The 15,914-nt window shown below is 36.1% G+C and overlaps 1 protein-coding gene across 1 annotated transcript in view; it reads left to right on the top strand.

The window, feature by feature from the left end:
- GPD2 (glycerol-3-phosphate dehydrogenase 2) overlaps window positions 1-7,491 on the top strand; it is a 77,626-nt gene extending 70,135 nt beyond the window's left edge. Inside the window, exon 18 of the mRNA XM_053470474.1 lies at window positions 7,375-7,491. Within this exon, the coding sequence (XP_053326449.1) occupies window positions 7,375-7,390 (16 nt within the window). The 3' untranslated portion in view covers window positions 7,391-7,491. The remainder of the gene's footprint in view (window positions 1-7,374) is intronic.
- Window positions 7,492-15,914: the final 8,423 nt, after the last annotated feature.

Here is a 15,914-nt window from a genome sequence, read left to right on the forward strand (position 1 = left end):
AGCTCTTTTTTTTTTCCATATACGCTTCAGACAAACCCAGTAATTTTTGAAAGAAGAACAAAATTTCCCTTTTTTGAGTAGTGTTGCCAGGATAGCAATTTTCTTCCCTTTTCTCCTCTTTTTACTTGGTGGTGGCTTAAAGTAGAGATAATAATTTTAAAGCTATTATTTTTTTTGCGAGAAATGGTTTCCCAACCTTAAACAGATACTCTTGCTGTTAAACTGATTTTTTGTAGAGCATTCATCACTTTAAACCACCCCATGGAGTATTTAAAAGATTTGTGTGCCTGCTTTACAATACAACATACGTTCTCTGCTAAACCATCCATCCATCCATCCATCCATGTATCTCTCTCTCTCTCTCTCTATCTCTCCCTCTCTACCTGTCACCTAATTATATATCTATCCCTATATCCCTCTATCTATCTATCTATCTATCTATCTATCTATCTATCTATCTATCTATCTATCTATTTCTCTATTCACCTAATTATCTCTCTCTCTCTCTCTCTCTATCTCTATCTATCTCTCCCTCTCTATCTATCTATCTATCTATCTATCTATCTATCTATCTATCTATCTATCTATCTCTTCCTCTCTACCTATCACCTAATTATATATCTATCCCTCTCTATCTATCGCTCTATTGACCTAATTATCTATCTATCTATCTATCTATCTATCTATCTATCTATCTATCTATCTATCTATCTATCTACCTATCTATCTATCATCTATCTATCTATCTATCTATCTATCTATCAATCTATCTATCTGTTTCCTCTCTCTCTCTCTCTCTCTCTCTCTATCTATCTCTCTATTCACCTAATTATCTATCTATCTATCTATATATCTATCTATCTATCTATCTATCTATCTATCTATCTATCTATCTATCTATCTATCTATGCATCCATCGACAAGTAATTAAGTTTTGTGGATCCTTTAATTTATGATAACATACCCCTTTGTGATCCAGTGTAGCCACAGTCAAGATCCGAGCCGTAGCTTCTAGTTGACGGTGGCGCATTAATTAACGGAATTCTAATTGGCTTAAACCAACGCCTATCTCTTTCTCGGTTGTTCTATAGTATTACATTTCCGACCATTCCAAGTGTAATAAGCTAGATGTCATGTCTCCATGAAGCACAAATAACTAAAAATTCATGTATTCCAGTGTATCTCGAGTGCTGTGAGAATGTCTGCAGGCTGAAGCACTCCGAGACTATCCTACTTTCATTGCAAATCATTTGTTTTGACGTTAATAATCCGAGCACATGGCTAGAAGCTTTGTGTTATGTGCTGTAATTTGATTTGTAGAGTGCAAGAATTTTATAAGTCATTTGCGAATAAATTACTTAGTGGGTTTCTGCTCTGAAGAAACTTATTTGCGGTATAATTTAATTTGTTTCTCTAAGTAAGTGAATGAATTTCACATACTATTCCCTTGTGAATTATGGGTTGTTCATACTCTATCGGACAACATAACAAAACTGTGTCCTATCTATTTACCTGTATTTTCACCCCATTATTAAAAATCAATGCGTCTTTCTAATGGAGCTGTATATTAATACATTGCGCAGATCTGCATAGGTCGATGCCTCTACGAGTTTGTGGATAATGGTAAATAAATGGAATTTAAAGTAAAAAAAAAAAAGTCAAATTATTACTTTTTTAAACAAAACTTTAGAAAATGAGATTCCCCAAAACATATTTGGGATTGAATTTCAATTATATTACATTATGGCTTTATAATAAGCGAAGGCGTGATCATGTTAAGCAGGAGTATAACAGCTTATTTACCCGGTTTGTTTTGGGGAAAGATTTGCCAGATTACAAATCGAAGGACCTCTCCGTCTTTTCCATGAGCCGCACGTCCGACCTCAGCGTGGAAGATCAAAAAGGAAAACAGATCTTATGTTACACATTTGTTTTAAAAGCCACTTACAATGTAGAAGTTAAACAATTACATTAGATATAATCCAGATGTAAATGCAGACATTCTATTAGTACTGATTTCTTTTACCACTTTGGGATGATTTTGGATAAAAGTATCATATCGTTTTTTTTTTCAGGATCAGGAGATATGGGTATCTAGAAAAATCTTTCTAGATGGACTTTGTCTCTTTTCTCCACCTAAGTAACGATGTAGCATTCTGGAGTTTGTGATTCTAGATTCGGGTGGCTCACTCTTGCCATCATTTGCCGGAGCCAGGATTCATTTGTATAATATGTTAGTTAAGGGACATCGTCCACGTCCAGACACACTGACGGGTGCTAACAGACTCGTTACACCTCATACATATTCACTTCAAGAAACTGTCAAAACAGCGAGGCTTGTTACCCTTTTATCTCTAACCTTCTGCTCATGCTATTGGCGTTCAGATGGTTAAAATGGGTTCCGGAGGGTTAATAAGCGCACCCTATGCTTTTACGGGCGGCCCGGCGATGGTGTTGCGAATTTGGACTGCATGGATAAGAGGCCAGCTAGAATCGCAAGTGACGCTTCTGATAATTATATGGAAACACGGTAGCCCTAAGTTATGAGTAAATATTGTTGAGCGGAAATATATGTGAAATACGTTGACTCCATAATAAGCTGCTCTATTGGCTCTGAGCTCCGAGAAACTCAATTAGAGGGAAATAAGGTGTGCAGCAATGTGTGACGGAACACGCTACTTCCAAAAGGTAAAATAACGTTTTCATGCTTTATATCACGTTACCCTGGAAACAATATATTTTAATATACAATATAACATATCTTTCTATAGAATATTGCCTGTCCTTGGCTGGACTTGTTTAAAAAACATTTAAGTAAACATTTTCACTTTTTATCAGTAGACCTTCGCCTATGTTATGTTTAGTGCTAACCAGGGCCGGACTGGCAACGCTGGGCACTTTAAGTGATATGCGCGGCCACATGCTACATTCTTGCCGGTGTGTGGATCTGTTGGCCAGCAGTCCATTAGGAAATTTGCCCAGTGTGCCGGATGGCCAGTCCAGCCCTGGTACTGACTCCCTGCAGGGTCCCGCTAATAATAACCCAGTTCCTTCTAGGGAAAACCTGGAAAGGGTTGTATTTAAACGATATCAGCGTCCAGATCAAGCTTTTCTGTTTTGGTTTTGGCTATATAGTTCTTTCTGTCTCCCTTATTGTAATCTATATATTTTATTAAGTGGATAGTGGCAAAAAATGATCACCTGCTCTCTGTTTAATAGGTTTTGCTTTAATCAATATAGACTTGTAACAAAAAAAAAACGCTATACTAATCTAAATTATATTTTAGGTTTTATATTTTAAGTTTAGATTTTAAGCTAAGTTCCATAAGATAGTAGTTTGTACATCCTCTGTTAACTTGGATATAATTAGTTGTAAGCTTGTGAGCCAGACCCTCTTTACCTAACGTTTCGGTTTGTCAGATCCTTTGAATGTATGGGCTGCCTATATCGACAAAACATAATAATACCTGATCATAATTAAAAAAACAATTTTTATACTTGTTATTTACCCAATCCGGTTGATAATTTTTATCATTTAAATGTAATGCAACTAAAACGTTATATCTTTTTTCCCCAGAATAACTTTTAATATTGTCTTTTTGAAAACTATATATATATTCTATGAAACTTTGATGAGTATTGTAAGGTAGTTATTAACACATTTAATAATTGCGAAATATTATTTTGGATTTAACACCTGAGATACACCTATTCTGAGTAATTCAATAGAAACCCTCGGGTATATAGCTTAAAAAAATGAGATAAAAAACAGATATAATGGCAAATATTTATTAACATGGATAACATGTATTGCTGTTTTTTTTGTTATTGTTTCCATTGTATTATAGGTAAGGTTTCTTATTCAGTTGTTTGTGATTTGATTTATCCCCAGAGTTAACTCAAGCCCATTGTTTGATCATTTTAATTTGATTGTGCTTTGGAAAAGGCGAATAAGGATTGTGGGGTGCGGCTGGTGATAGGGCAAAGCGTTACGAATAATTCTGGATTCATGCAGATTCTATCTTGACATCACATGACAGTTATTTTACAATAAGCTGTCAATGAAGACATAGCGTCTCCTATCATACGTATCACGCTGTATGTCAAAGAGAACACGCACACAGGTAGAGTTGCTTTTTCAATTCCAAAACATGCCTAATTCCCTGTTCTCATCACTGTCAAGCCCAGATAAAGACAAGGGGAGATTAGGTTGCCTCAGATGAGAATTATATCTCAATATAGTCCTCCGGGGAAATTTAATAATAATAAAAAAAAATGAACAAACAATGCCATCGACTGCTCAATGCCCATCTACATGTATTAGGGGAACGGGCACATCTGCGGTATTAAAAGACCCCTATTTAACAAGGATTTTGCCAACAATAGTATTTTTTCAATATACATTAAAAAAAAAATAGGAGTTTTCCTTTACGGGGCAATTTTGACTATTTTCATCTAGATGTAGTACCAAGATGATGAGTTATCGAAAATAATCTTTCGGTACCAGCTGTGATTGTTATCACTGTGATTCATTTTATCTCTTATCAGGCTAATATTATATTCATTATCACTCAAACTTTTAGCTCCGTGGTGCTAACGATCATTAATCATGGATATAATTCACTGACAGCGGGGTCATGTCCCACTAACAACGTACACCTTGTTTGCCTTAAAATGCTAATCACTTCTCAGAAAAATTAATGAGGGTCTAAAGATATGGATAAAACATGTACGGTATAATTAAACAAATACTGTCTAAGGAAGGTAGAACTTATCAAAACTTAAAGAGGAAACCACGCCAATTTTGTTATTAATAATATCAGATTAAAAATAAGATTTTGCATAATTTTGTGTTTTCAGACAGCTATATATTAGCCATTTGTATGCGTTCTCGCTCTGTTATCTTAGTCTAATATAGTTGACAAATCCCCCCTGACTCCTTATCATACCGTCTGTAGCTCCCGCTACACACACACACACAGAGCAACATACTGTACTTAGGTTGACACAAACATACAGACATACTAACACACACACAGTAACATACTTACACACACAATAACATACAAACATACTTACACATATTGTAATATGCTTACACAGACACACACAGTAACATCTTTACACACGCTAACCCACTTAAACACACATATACATGCTAACATACTTACACACACTCAACCCCTGCGCTCCTTCCTTTGTTGTCCACCAGCCGGCAGCTCTTCTGCAGGAAACGTCACCCAAAATATCACATGTCTGACAACAATGGCGACCTCCAGGTCCGCAGATAAAGAACGTTTATTGGAAGAAAATGAGCTAAAACCAGGTTTTGTCAATGCTAATCTACATCTGTATTTAAATAATAGGTTCCCTCCACCATATCATGTAGACCAATCCCATGCTTATGATTCATGACCTACAGTGCCTTGGGCACCAAGGAGAGACATTTGTTCTAGATATCGCTTGGTCTAGATTCTAAAGCTCCTGTAGGCCGGAACAGAACAATAGTTCCCAATGCATTATATTATTTATTCCGTAGTGTCCAACGCACCTTTGATATTGAACGCTACCCTCCCCATTTAGTAGAAAATTGTAAGGGATACCAATTATTATTAGTATCTTTTATTTATATAGCGCCAGCAATTCCCCCAGCCCGTCTTCCAATACACACATTCAAGGGGTCTGAGAAAACCAGAACTGACAGACTAAGATGAATCAATACATTAGGTAGAGAGGGCCCGGCTCGCATGTTTACAGTCTAGTAATTTGTTACATCTGTCGTTCACATTGTTGAAGCAGATACAAACCACTGTTCTACTCTCTATCAGCAAAGAGAATCACAACTTACATTAAGCAAGTCACATTAAAAAGAGCTAGTGCAAACTGAAGCTGTCATGTCTTAGATAAAACCATAATAAAATCCAGCGCTTAAAAGTTCTATCATTTTTGCTGTTATTATCTTTATTCAATGCTCTTTTTAAGCTGTTCTTGTTTATATTTCTCCTTTCTGACATCCAACAAAGGGCATATCATAGGCACATTAGGCAAATTTCCCTTCCCGTGACCCCTCAGTACAGGAAGTTCTATGGACCTTCACAAACCTTGCCAATGACACCGGTGTCCTTGTACCGACACTTTGCCGATCCCTGGTAGCCTCCTCTATAATGTTCCCCAGAATGCCTATTGATGGCTATTTATAAGACTTTTATTACACATTTTATATATATATATATATATATATATATATATATATATATACTCATAGGACACTATGAGAGACTCATGTCTACCAAATTTTCTGAGCTCTGGGAAGAGGGGGACATCAGGATAGAAAAGAGGGTCTGAGGTATTTCAGTCCAAAGAGGAACTTCCTCAAGGCCACTTGGAAGATATTTAATATTCAGTCTTCCACTGCCAAGTTAGAGCCCCCTAGAGTTCCGAAGATTAACTTGCATTACTGGACCGGGGTAATTTACAGCTAAAGATATACGATAGATTCTCATAGTCTCTACAAGATTAATTTCTCACTCAGCCAAATAGCTGGCAGACAACTCTGATGATGATGTTTGTCATTAACTAAGTAAACCTGCATATCGTATCAACAACTCAAAAAATATGGGAAGATGAGTATTTATTTCTGTGATAAACAGGGGATATAGACAAAAGGGTTAAACATTCAATCCTCCTTCTTTAAATGGCGATAAAAAATGTAAAACACTGAACTCCCTCGGGCATACAAATGGTTAACTCAAATGAAAGGAATTCGACTGCCTGATTCCTGACATACCTTAATTTCCGCTAATCTGGTGAAAAATGTGCAATTTTCCTTTCCAGGACCAATGAATTATATGGCTGAAAAAAAAAAGCTTTCTACAATTACATTATTTAAAAGGCCCAATTTCAAATGAGGCCAATCCACCTTTTGAACTCTGCAGGGAGTCATAGTTATCCGCTATTTAAGCTCTACTTCGAACCAATAGATCAATTTGAAAATGGAGCCGCAATTTATTTATTTTAGATTTGAATATCTGCCTATGGCATCTTGTCTTGTTTTCCAGCACTTCCTTTCCCACAATGGACACTTACGTTTTATCTTTTTTTGGGGGGGAGGGCTGGTTATTTGCTATCAGTTTCAACTTCTCTCGAGACAATTGTTGCAAACCTTTTCGAAAAATACAATCATAATAAATAATTGTTTGCAGATTGGAATCCGGACATATTCTGAAATAATATTCTTCATTGCTGCAGGTTCATACCCATCCCTTTAAAAACTGCAAAACACAGGATTTCCCACTGCATGTTTTTTTTTTGTGGTCCTGTGGCTAAGTATCTGTCTTTATTTACTGTTACTGATTGTGTTTATTTCTTTCCCAGAATGAGAGAGGAATAGTGGAAACACATAACGTCCCTACGTGAAGAAGCTGCTCCACCAGTATTATTTAGCTGCAATTCCACACTCTGTCCACCAGGGTGTCTGTAACTATATATATATAGCCAGGTGCACTGCTCCTTTCCTCTGTCTGGCCGCAATCCAGTTTATTTCATTGAAGGTGCAGCTGGACACTGTATTATTGGCCAACCAACTAGAATTGCTACCATTGGCTGAAAGTTGTTTTCCAAGATGGCGCTGAGCAGTTAAGAATGAAAACTTTGGATGGATTAGGTAGTGGGAGGGAGGTACATGAGGCTAAGAAAGGTTATTGTCTCTATTCCCCTTTTAACTAGATTTCTCTTTCTGCCGAATGTGAATGTCAAAAACAAGCATGCTTTGGAACGAAATATTGGGGAAAACTTAGACGTCATGTAATTTTCTGCTTGTGTATACTATGATACCCCTTGGCGTTCCGATATATATATAATGTACTTCAGGGTGTTGTGTGTATGTAAATTCAATACTTTGTATCCATACTGTGAAATTGTATTAATTTATTGAAGTGGTGGAGAGTGGCTTACGCATCCCCAATAATTTAGCAAAGAAAGTATCTCCTTCCTTTCAACCCATATAATAAAAGCATCATCTGCCATTTTGTAAAGCATTAGAACTTCTCCCTCTGAGCTTTGGCAAGTCTTGAAATATATGTGAAATTTTTATAAACAAATTTCATAGGCTTAAAGTTGACTCCAGTAATAAAACCAAGTGATCCATTTCACGGGGCATTCGGGTGTTTTACTCTTTCGAGTTCTATAGGCACGTGTACAATGATTTTCCTAGCCCCAGGAAATAAAATGGTCAACATCTTGTCTTTCTGCCACTCAAAGTATTAACTCTGGCTATTAATTGGTTCTTTACAAAACTGTTTATTTAACTGACATATTTGCTGTCGAAACGCTGTAAAAGTTGTGTTTTTGCCGAATAAAAGAAGACTCATGATGCCATTCGAGAATTATTAAATGTGTATTTTTAATCATCTCCAGAGCTTTTGTTAAACAGCAAGTGACTGATACACCATACCCGTCCCCGACATAATTCAGACTTATGTACACAAACACAAACAGTTCAACACAATGTATCTCATATCAGTACTAGCCAGGCCTGCAATGCAATGTGTTTATATAATGCTCAAACTAAGCCTATGCATCAACTATGGAAGACAAATGGCAACAGCGCGGTATCCGTTTATTTTACTCTCAAGCCAATGATGCATTTTGTTTTGTTCCATTCATTTATAGGTGTATAGAGGAAAGGGAATATTGTATTAAATAAACACATTTAATCACTCTGCAATTCTTTGATAGCACTTTCTAAACTAGGTTTCCACTTTTATGATATTTTAATCTCATATCGGGGGGGGTCAGATGGTTCCCCAATGTTTAATGACATAAGAAATGCTTAAATGATCAATTAAATAGCTATTGCTGCAACGCTATATGCAAATAGCATTTTCTGCTCTCTAATTCTTACATTTTTTTGTTTGCTCCAAATATTTAATTATTTATAAATCAGAAACCCATTTGCAGAGATATTACAAGGTAGGTCATCTAACATGTAATCAGGGCTGGACTTCACGTCAAGGACAGCGGCTGCTAAATGACATACATGTGGCGGTGCTTATTCAGCCCATGGCCGCACATTAAAGCACCAGTTCTGCCATGTGAGTGGCAGCAAAGGTTAGTGGAACTCATCCACTAGGCATTTGCCCGACTTGCCACATGGTCAGTCTTGGCTTGTATCTAATGCGGCCACCAAGTATAGCTGATTATACCTATTATATTCCCTGTAAAGCAGCTTCAGACTGGTTTAACCAAACATGTTCCGTAAAATAGGTAATGCATCTGTAGAAGGTAGAGATACATTTTTGTACTAACCAAATAAATGTCACCTAACCAACATTTTAACCATAAGGGAAGCATCCTTAACAACAGAAGCCTTCGGGACCTTCCCTGTTACTCTGGTGGCAAAGTGTCCTACTTTATTCCCCATTTGCTCCTAACCCAGGTCCATCATCAACAGGTGGTTATTTATGGTACACCGATTCTCTAAAATTGTATCTCAATGGCACATTAGATACTTTAAACATAGATAGGATAGATACTTAAATTTGACTGCAAAGACAGATGATAGACATGATCTAACTACACAGTCTAGAGATACGTATATGACTTCTGGTACAAATGTATCCTATAATTTGTCTTTATTTAATATTGTCCATGAATATTAGGTCGAAAGTTTTGTTTCCAAAAATGTGCATTCTATCTTGCAACCTCTTATGCTGGGACACCCAAAACTATACAATAAAAATGTTCCAGACGATTGACGTGGAGCCTGATGTTTGAACTTTCTCCAAAATCCTGCATTTTAAGCAGAATGAGCATTTGTTGTCTACGAAGCCACTTAGCATGATCTTTGCTGTTATCTTTGTTTTTGTCCCTGGTCTGTAGCTGATATTTCAGACGAACGTGCCTCCGCTAGTCATTTGCACACCAGTGGTTTTAGAAGGTGTGCGGAAGCAAAAACCCAAGACTATGGGAATGAATCAAATCATGTGCTCAACGAAAGCCTGATGGTACAGATTAAGATATCAGGAAAGAATGATGGTAATCTAATTAAGCTTGAGTTTTTCAACTCCTCTAAGCCGTTTTCACACTAAATGAAAGGAAGCAGGTGGCGAAAGGATATTGATTCTAAGAATCATTCGGTACGGAAAATGCATGTACTTTTTGGAAAGTTACTGTTATTGATGTCCAACAGTCTCCACCATTATCACTAAAGATGTAAAACAATTCTGTATATATCGCTAAACGGTGCGAAAACATCCCAACAACTGCATTCTATCCCGTGCTTATATACAGTATACATATAATAACTTTGGTACATTTACAACAATGATATCAAGTTTGCTCTGTGACTCAATGGGTTAATATACGCAATTATGAGGGAAAATGCATCTCACTGAGTTAGTATTGATGCAAATTATAATAAGATTTCAAAATGATCAGTACAAAAGCCATTTTTAAAAAAAGACTTGAAAAGCTAATTAAATTTGACTTTTTAAGGATATTTTTCTAGCCTTCAAAAAGGTAGCGTTCTTAAATCACGAATCCGGTCTAGAACTGTAGGCCACTTTATCAATGCCAAGAATAGGATGTACACAACGATAACAACTTCAGGTTCGGCTCTTTTTTGGCATCCACGTCTTTTTTTGTACGGGACGTTCACCTTCTATTAAAGGGCAAAATCCATTTCGATATCTTTACACATAGTATCCAGCGTGAAAAAAAAATAGAAAGAGGTTTAGCGTTAGAAAGCTTCTTTTAATTCAAACATCTTGTCTTACGTCTTTGTTAAAGAAACTTCCACTGGAGATTTAACAGTAGGCTGTTGTTGAAACGAGTGCAGCAAAACCAATAACGGTAGCTAACTCAAGAGTAAGGAGTCATGCGAGAGAAGGAAGTTGTGAAGGTCAAGTACGGAGTCTGGAGGGAATTGTTCTGAACCGAAAACATGAAGTTTGAAGACAGGTTACAAAGAACCAGCAGAGCATAAGGATTGCGAGAGTAGAACTCTATAAAGCTCAGAACTCAACGTTTTTCGTTAAGTTCCAAGTTAAAGACTCCTTCCCATGATGGATCTCTCAAACCAGTCAAGTCCAAAGAGAGATCTTGCAGGTTATAAATAGATATGAGAGAATGAGGGGCCGTTGGCAATAATATTTTGAGCTTGTGCAGGTTCCTAATATTTTATTTTTTCGAAATATATATTTATACAAATATCTAGTAATAGCCTCAATCATAAATGTTATGTTATACCCCCAAATATTGTGATTATGTTTCACGAATATGCGTTGGTTTTATTAAGATGGTTGAGGGGATTGATTTGGTTGGCTTTTGTTAGTTACCGTAAATGTGCTCAGTTTATGCCACAATACACAGGAATTAATAAATGGCTTCAGAAGATTGTTCAGGCTCTGGAAAATAAACCTTCAAGCTATGTGCTGCCTCTATGATATATAAACTTGGCTGTTTTGATTTTGTGTGATTATGTCCAGCAATGGTGACCTTTAGAGGCAACAATATTGAAGTGTAATGAGGAGATGTTTGATCACTGGTGGCTTCCTAATTCATGTGACTCTTTTTTTTTTCCTTTCTGGAATTTGTGATGTTCAACAGACAAGTGTTAACCTTTAGAATACTAAAGATCAAGAATGTATTTAACCCGTTTCAAATTTTAAACATTAAAAAAAAGTTATTAGACTTTACATTTTGTTCTCTACTTTTTTTATGTGTACATTTTTAAAAATATTTAGCAGGAATTGCAGATAATTTAGCAAACTAAAATTAAAAGCTACCGCAGTTGTGATCGTACCTGAGAACGTCCCAGGGTAGGCGATTTAGAGCTCTTCCTCTTTAGGGAAGAGTGGCTTTGTGAAGGGGCGGGGCCAGCTGCATGTAAGGACAGGATTAGTTGCGTGAAGGGGCAGGGCTAGTCCCAGATAAACTTTAGTGGGTGGGAAGTAGGCGGGAAGTTGACAGAAAGTAGGCGGGAAGTAGGTGGGGTGGAAATGACCAAACGCAGCTTCTCTGCAGGAGAAATATGAAAATGACCTAGTGACTTGGGAAAAGGAGATGTTCCTGTGGAGACTCCGGGTTCCCATGTATGTTCATGAGGTCTTAACATGCAATGCACTTAAACCAATACATTTTTCTTTAATATAGAACAACCACATATACTTGTTGGCCGACAAATTACAACTTTAGCAGTGCCGAAGATGAGTTTCCATAACATAATAGAAATGATTACCTTTCTACCTTTTTTTAAAGAGCTGTAAAATCATTGTCACATCATTGATTACAAAGATAGAGGCTCAGAGGCTCAGATATAATTCGAGGAGGTTTTACTTTACTGAGAGGGTGGAAAACAAGTGGAACAGCTTCCCTACTGAAGTGGTAGATGTTTATACTGTGAGGGAATCTAAACGGCAATGGATAGCCATACGTCTATCCTGAATCTAAGACAAGACCAAGGTTTCCAGGTTTCTTCTAGGGATGTAATATATATAGAGAGAGTGTTTTTACTAATATTTTCTACTTTGTGATCTTCAAAAAGTTATTCTTTAGATTGATAGAGAGAGAGCGAGAGATAGATAGATAGATAGATAGATAGATAGATAGATAGATAGATAATGGATGGATAGATAGATAGATAGATAGATAGATAGATAGATAGATAGATAGATAGATAGATAATGGATGGATAGATAGATAGATAGATAGATAGATAGATAGATAGATAGATGGATAGATAGATAATGGATGGATAGATAGATAGATAGGTAGATAGATAGATAGATAGATAGATAGATAGATAGATAGATAGATAATGGATGGATAGATAGATAGATAATGGATGGATAGATAGATAGATAATGGATAGATAGATAGATAGATAGATAGATAGATAGATAGATAGATAGATAGATAGATAGATAGATAGATATGGACACATGTTCAGAATAGTCTACTATCAAATAGTATCAAATAGTGAGGCAATCAATACATTCTTGTAAATGATATTGACACACAGATGCCTCTGATAACAACACAAACAGAAAGGTAACATTACCATTCCGGCAGCCCCTGTCAAGCCTTTCCTTCTGAAAGATTTTTAATAAAACCTTTACGTCAAATTTCATGAAACATCTGTCAAAATTACCAGTCTGAAGTAGCAAACAAAGTATTAATAAAAAACAGTCCACTGCGGATTTATAATCTTAATTATAGACCCTTCATGACAACGAAGGAGCCTCTGACACTCATCAAACACCAATGTTACTCACTGCTTACTTAATTGATAACAAGATAACGGACAGTGTGCGCTCTACAATATATATTTTAATAATGCTCATTTTATTCACGATATCTGAGTTATCATTATCATTTCGTTAATGAGGCCAAAATGTGTTAACCAAAACTAGAATAATTTGTCTTGTTCCTATTAATCATTCTCAGGCCAGCAGGATGTTAATTCATTTAATTTGTAATGATAATTTATAATAGCCCGTGTATTAAAAAAAACTCTGTTGTATAAAATAATAAACTCGAGAAATTTAGTTTTTTTTTCCGAAAGGAAGGATATCTTAAAATGGTCTAAAATGAAGAGGTTTAATTAGTATATAGGGTCATTATGACATCGCGCTCATCTAATAATCCTCCAAATGTATTGTTAGTTGGCAGCTAAATATTGTCTGCTGGGAGTTTTTTCTTCGCGTCCGTCTGGCCCAATCTATCGCGGAGTCAGACAGCTTACCTATAGTGAGAAAGGAACGCGGCGCCAATTACAATGCTTTCAGCTCGGCACCCAAGGAAAAACCAAAAGCCTATAAAGGTCAGCGTGAAATTTGAATGACAGGGCTAAAGTCTTTTACTCATAATTTTGTGTTTGCAATAGAATTCAGAGCAATTCGCAGCATTAAAGGCCTTAAGTGAGAACTGCAATTAATTGTAATGAATAATCTGACAAATCAGGTTGACATATGGCTGCTAATGCCCTCCTTTCTAGTGGGAGCTGTGGAGGGATTAGATTAACTCAAATGAAATCTGGGACTGCATGCCATCTGTATGTTCACGAAGAAATGGTACACGTTAAATGGTGAGTGGGTAGACACCAAGCTTGTTCTGCGATGTCTCCGAGACCTTCGCAGATATGGGAATAGATTGTTTATTACCGCAGCAGCTGGCTGTCGTTCCGACAAGACAGAGAACTCATATCCTACGATCTACAAAGCTGGAATAGAGGGAAGTTGTTTAAATTAATCAGAAAAAATTAGCATAAATTGTTTTGCTTCTAAAAAAACCCCACCTATATTGGAAAGTCCCCCCCCGTATAGTACGCATGCTTTATTTAGCACTATATTCTCAAGAAAAGTTTACATAGGGGATCATGTTATTTTGTACTTGTATATAATACGCACCCAATGTGTAAGTGGCCCAAAAAGAGATAAATAAATGTGAGTTTTATATATTCGAGATTTTACAGACTTTTTAAATGGATGGGTTAAAAAAAGATAGGCTGCATTTCTATTTCTTTAAGGATTCTGGTTAATATGTAATGACATTTCAAGGTAGAATGCTGGATATTAAAACATTAATGATAAAATAAACACTTAAATAATATATTAATATAATAAATGATCATATTGTAAAATGTTAATTACATTTTGGGATATTGTGCTACTCCTTAAAGACACAAGCAGCACCTCATCGAGTAGGTGGTCACTATGAACTTTTCGTCCCAAATGTAGATACATTTAATTAAATGCTTTTTACTCCCACTAGTCACAGTATTTTTGGGTCTCATTGGAGGGTCCGCCAAGGACAATTCAAACAGTACTTGGTTACCTCTCCCTTTGTAGTCTTATTCTCATGACTCTCTTAAATTGCTGATAAAAGAAGGCTTTTTTAACTAAATATTCCAATATTCTTGTTGAAGGAATCCACATTGTCTTTATAATTTTCATCTGTTTAAAATGGTCAAGTGAAAATGACTTTAGACCACTGGATCATATAACATGCTCCTCCTGACTCACTGTTCACATGTGTTACTCCGCAGTAAGCGAACCTGCTACTGATGCACAGAGTGGAAGCCAATGCATTGGGTAATCACGCAGCACACTTGGAACACCACTTCTTCCTAAAAGAAGGATGTTAAAACAGGACCTTCTGAAACAAGAATGTAAAGTCAGATTTGGCTCCGCTATGACATAGTCTCTAGGAATTGTATGAAATGCTATATTAATTTTAGGAGGTCCTGCTTTCCAGCTGTAAAATCTTTACTTTTTATAAAATACTATAGACAGTAATGATCTTAAAAGCAACTATATCAGACTGTAAAAAAAAAAGATTAAATATATGTAAATTGGAACACCTAATCTCAGTCTATATTTCATGTATAATTCTGGCATCTTTTTCTTGTTAATAATATAGATTTTCCCATAAATGGCTCCAATTAGAAGTAAATGTGTCGATGTATGAATGTCTTTGGATCCCTATCCCTTCACAGGTTTGCCCAGCGTGTCCTTGGTTTGCCCATCAGAATGACTTACACGCAACGTGCAACTATATTATTTTTGAAACAATGTAACTTTCTCGTACTCTTAAGATTTTTTTTTTTAGGTAACAAAAGAAGACATTCAGTTTATGAATGTTCAGGGAATTCTCCTTCCATTAGACTCAGCAGGTGTCTTTAAATCTAATGTAAGCATTACCGAGTAATTCCAAGTCGTTTAAACTAATACTCTTAATTCTCACATCTTTTTAGCTATTTCATATCAAAATGTAATTGGTTCTGTTTCATTTTGGCAACAGAATGACATCAGCTATACAATATAACTTATTATCTAAAGCTGCTAAAAGTGATGCAAGAAGAGATTTAAAGGGACAGCGTAATCCTAATAATATTAGATTATTTTTTAATGTAT

The sequence above is a fragment of the Spea bombifrons genome, chromosome 7 (genome assembly GCF_027358695.1).
Source record: "Spea bombifrons isolate aSpeBom1 chromosome 7, aSpeBom1.2.pri, whole genome shotgun sequence".
NCBI classification, from domain to species: domain Eukaryota; kingdom Metazoa; phylum Chordata; class Amphibia; order Anura; family Pelobatidae; genus Spea; species Spea bombifrons.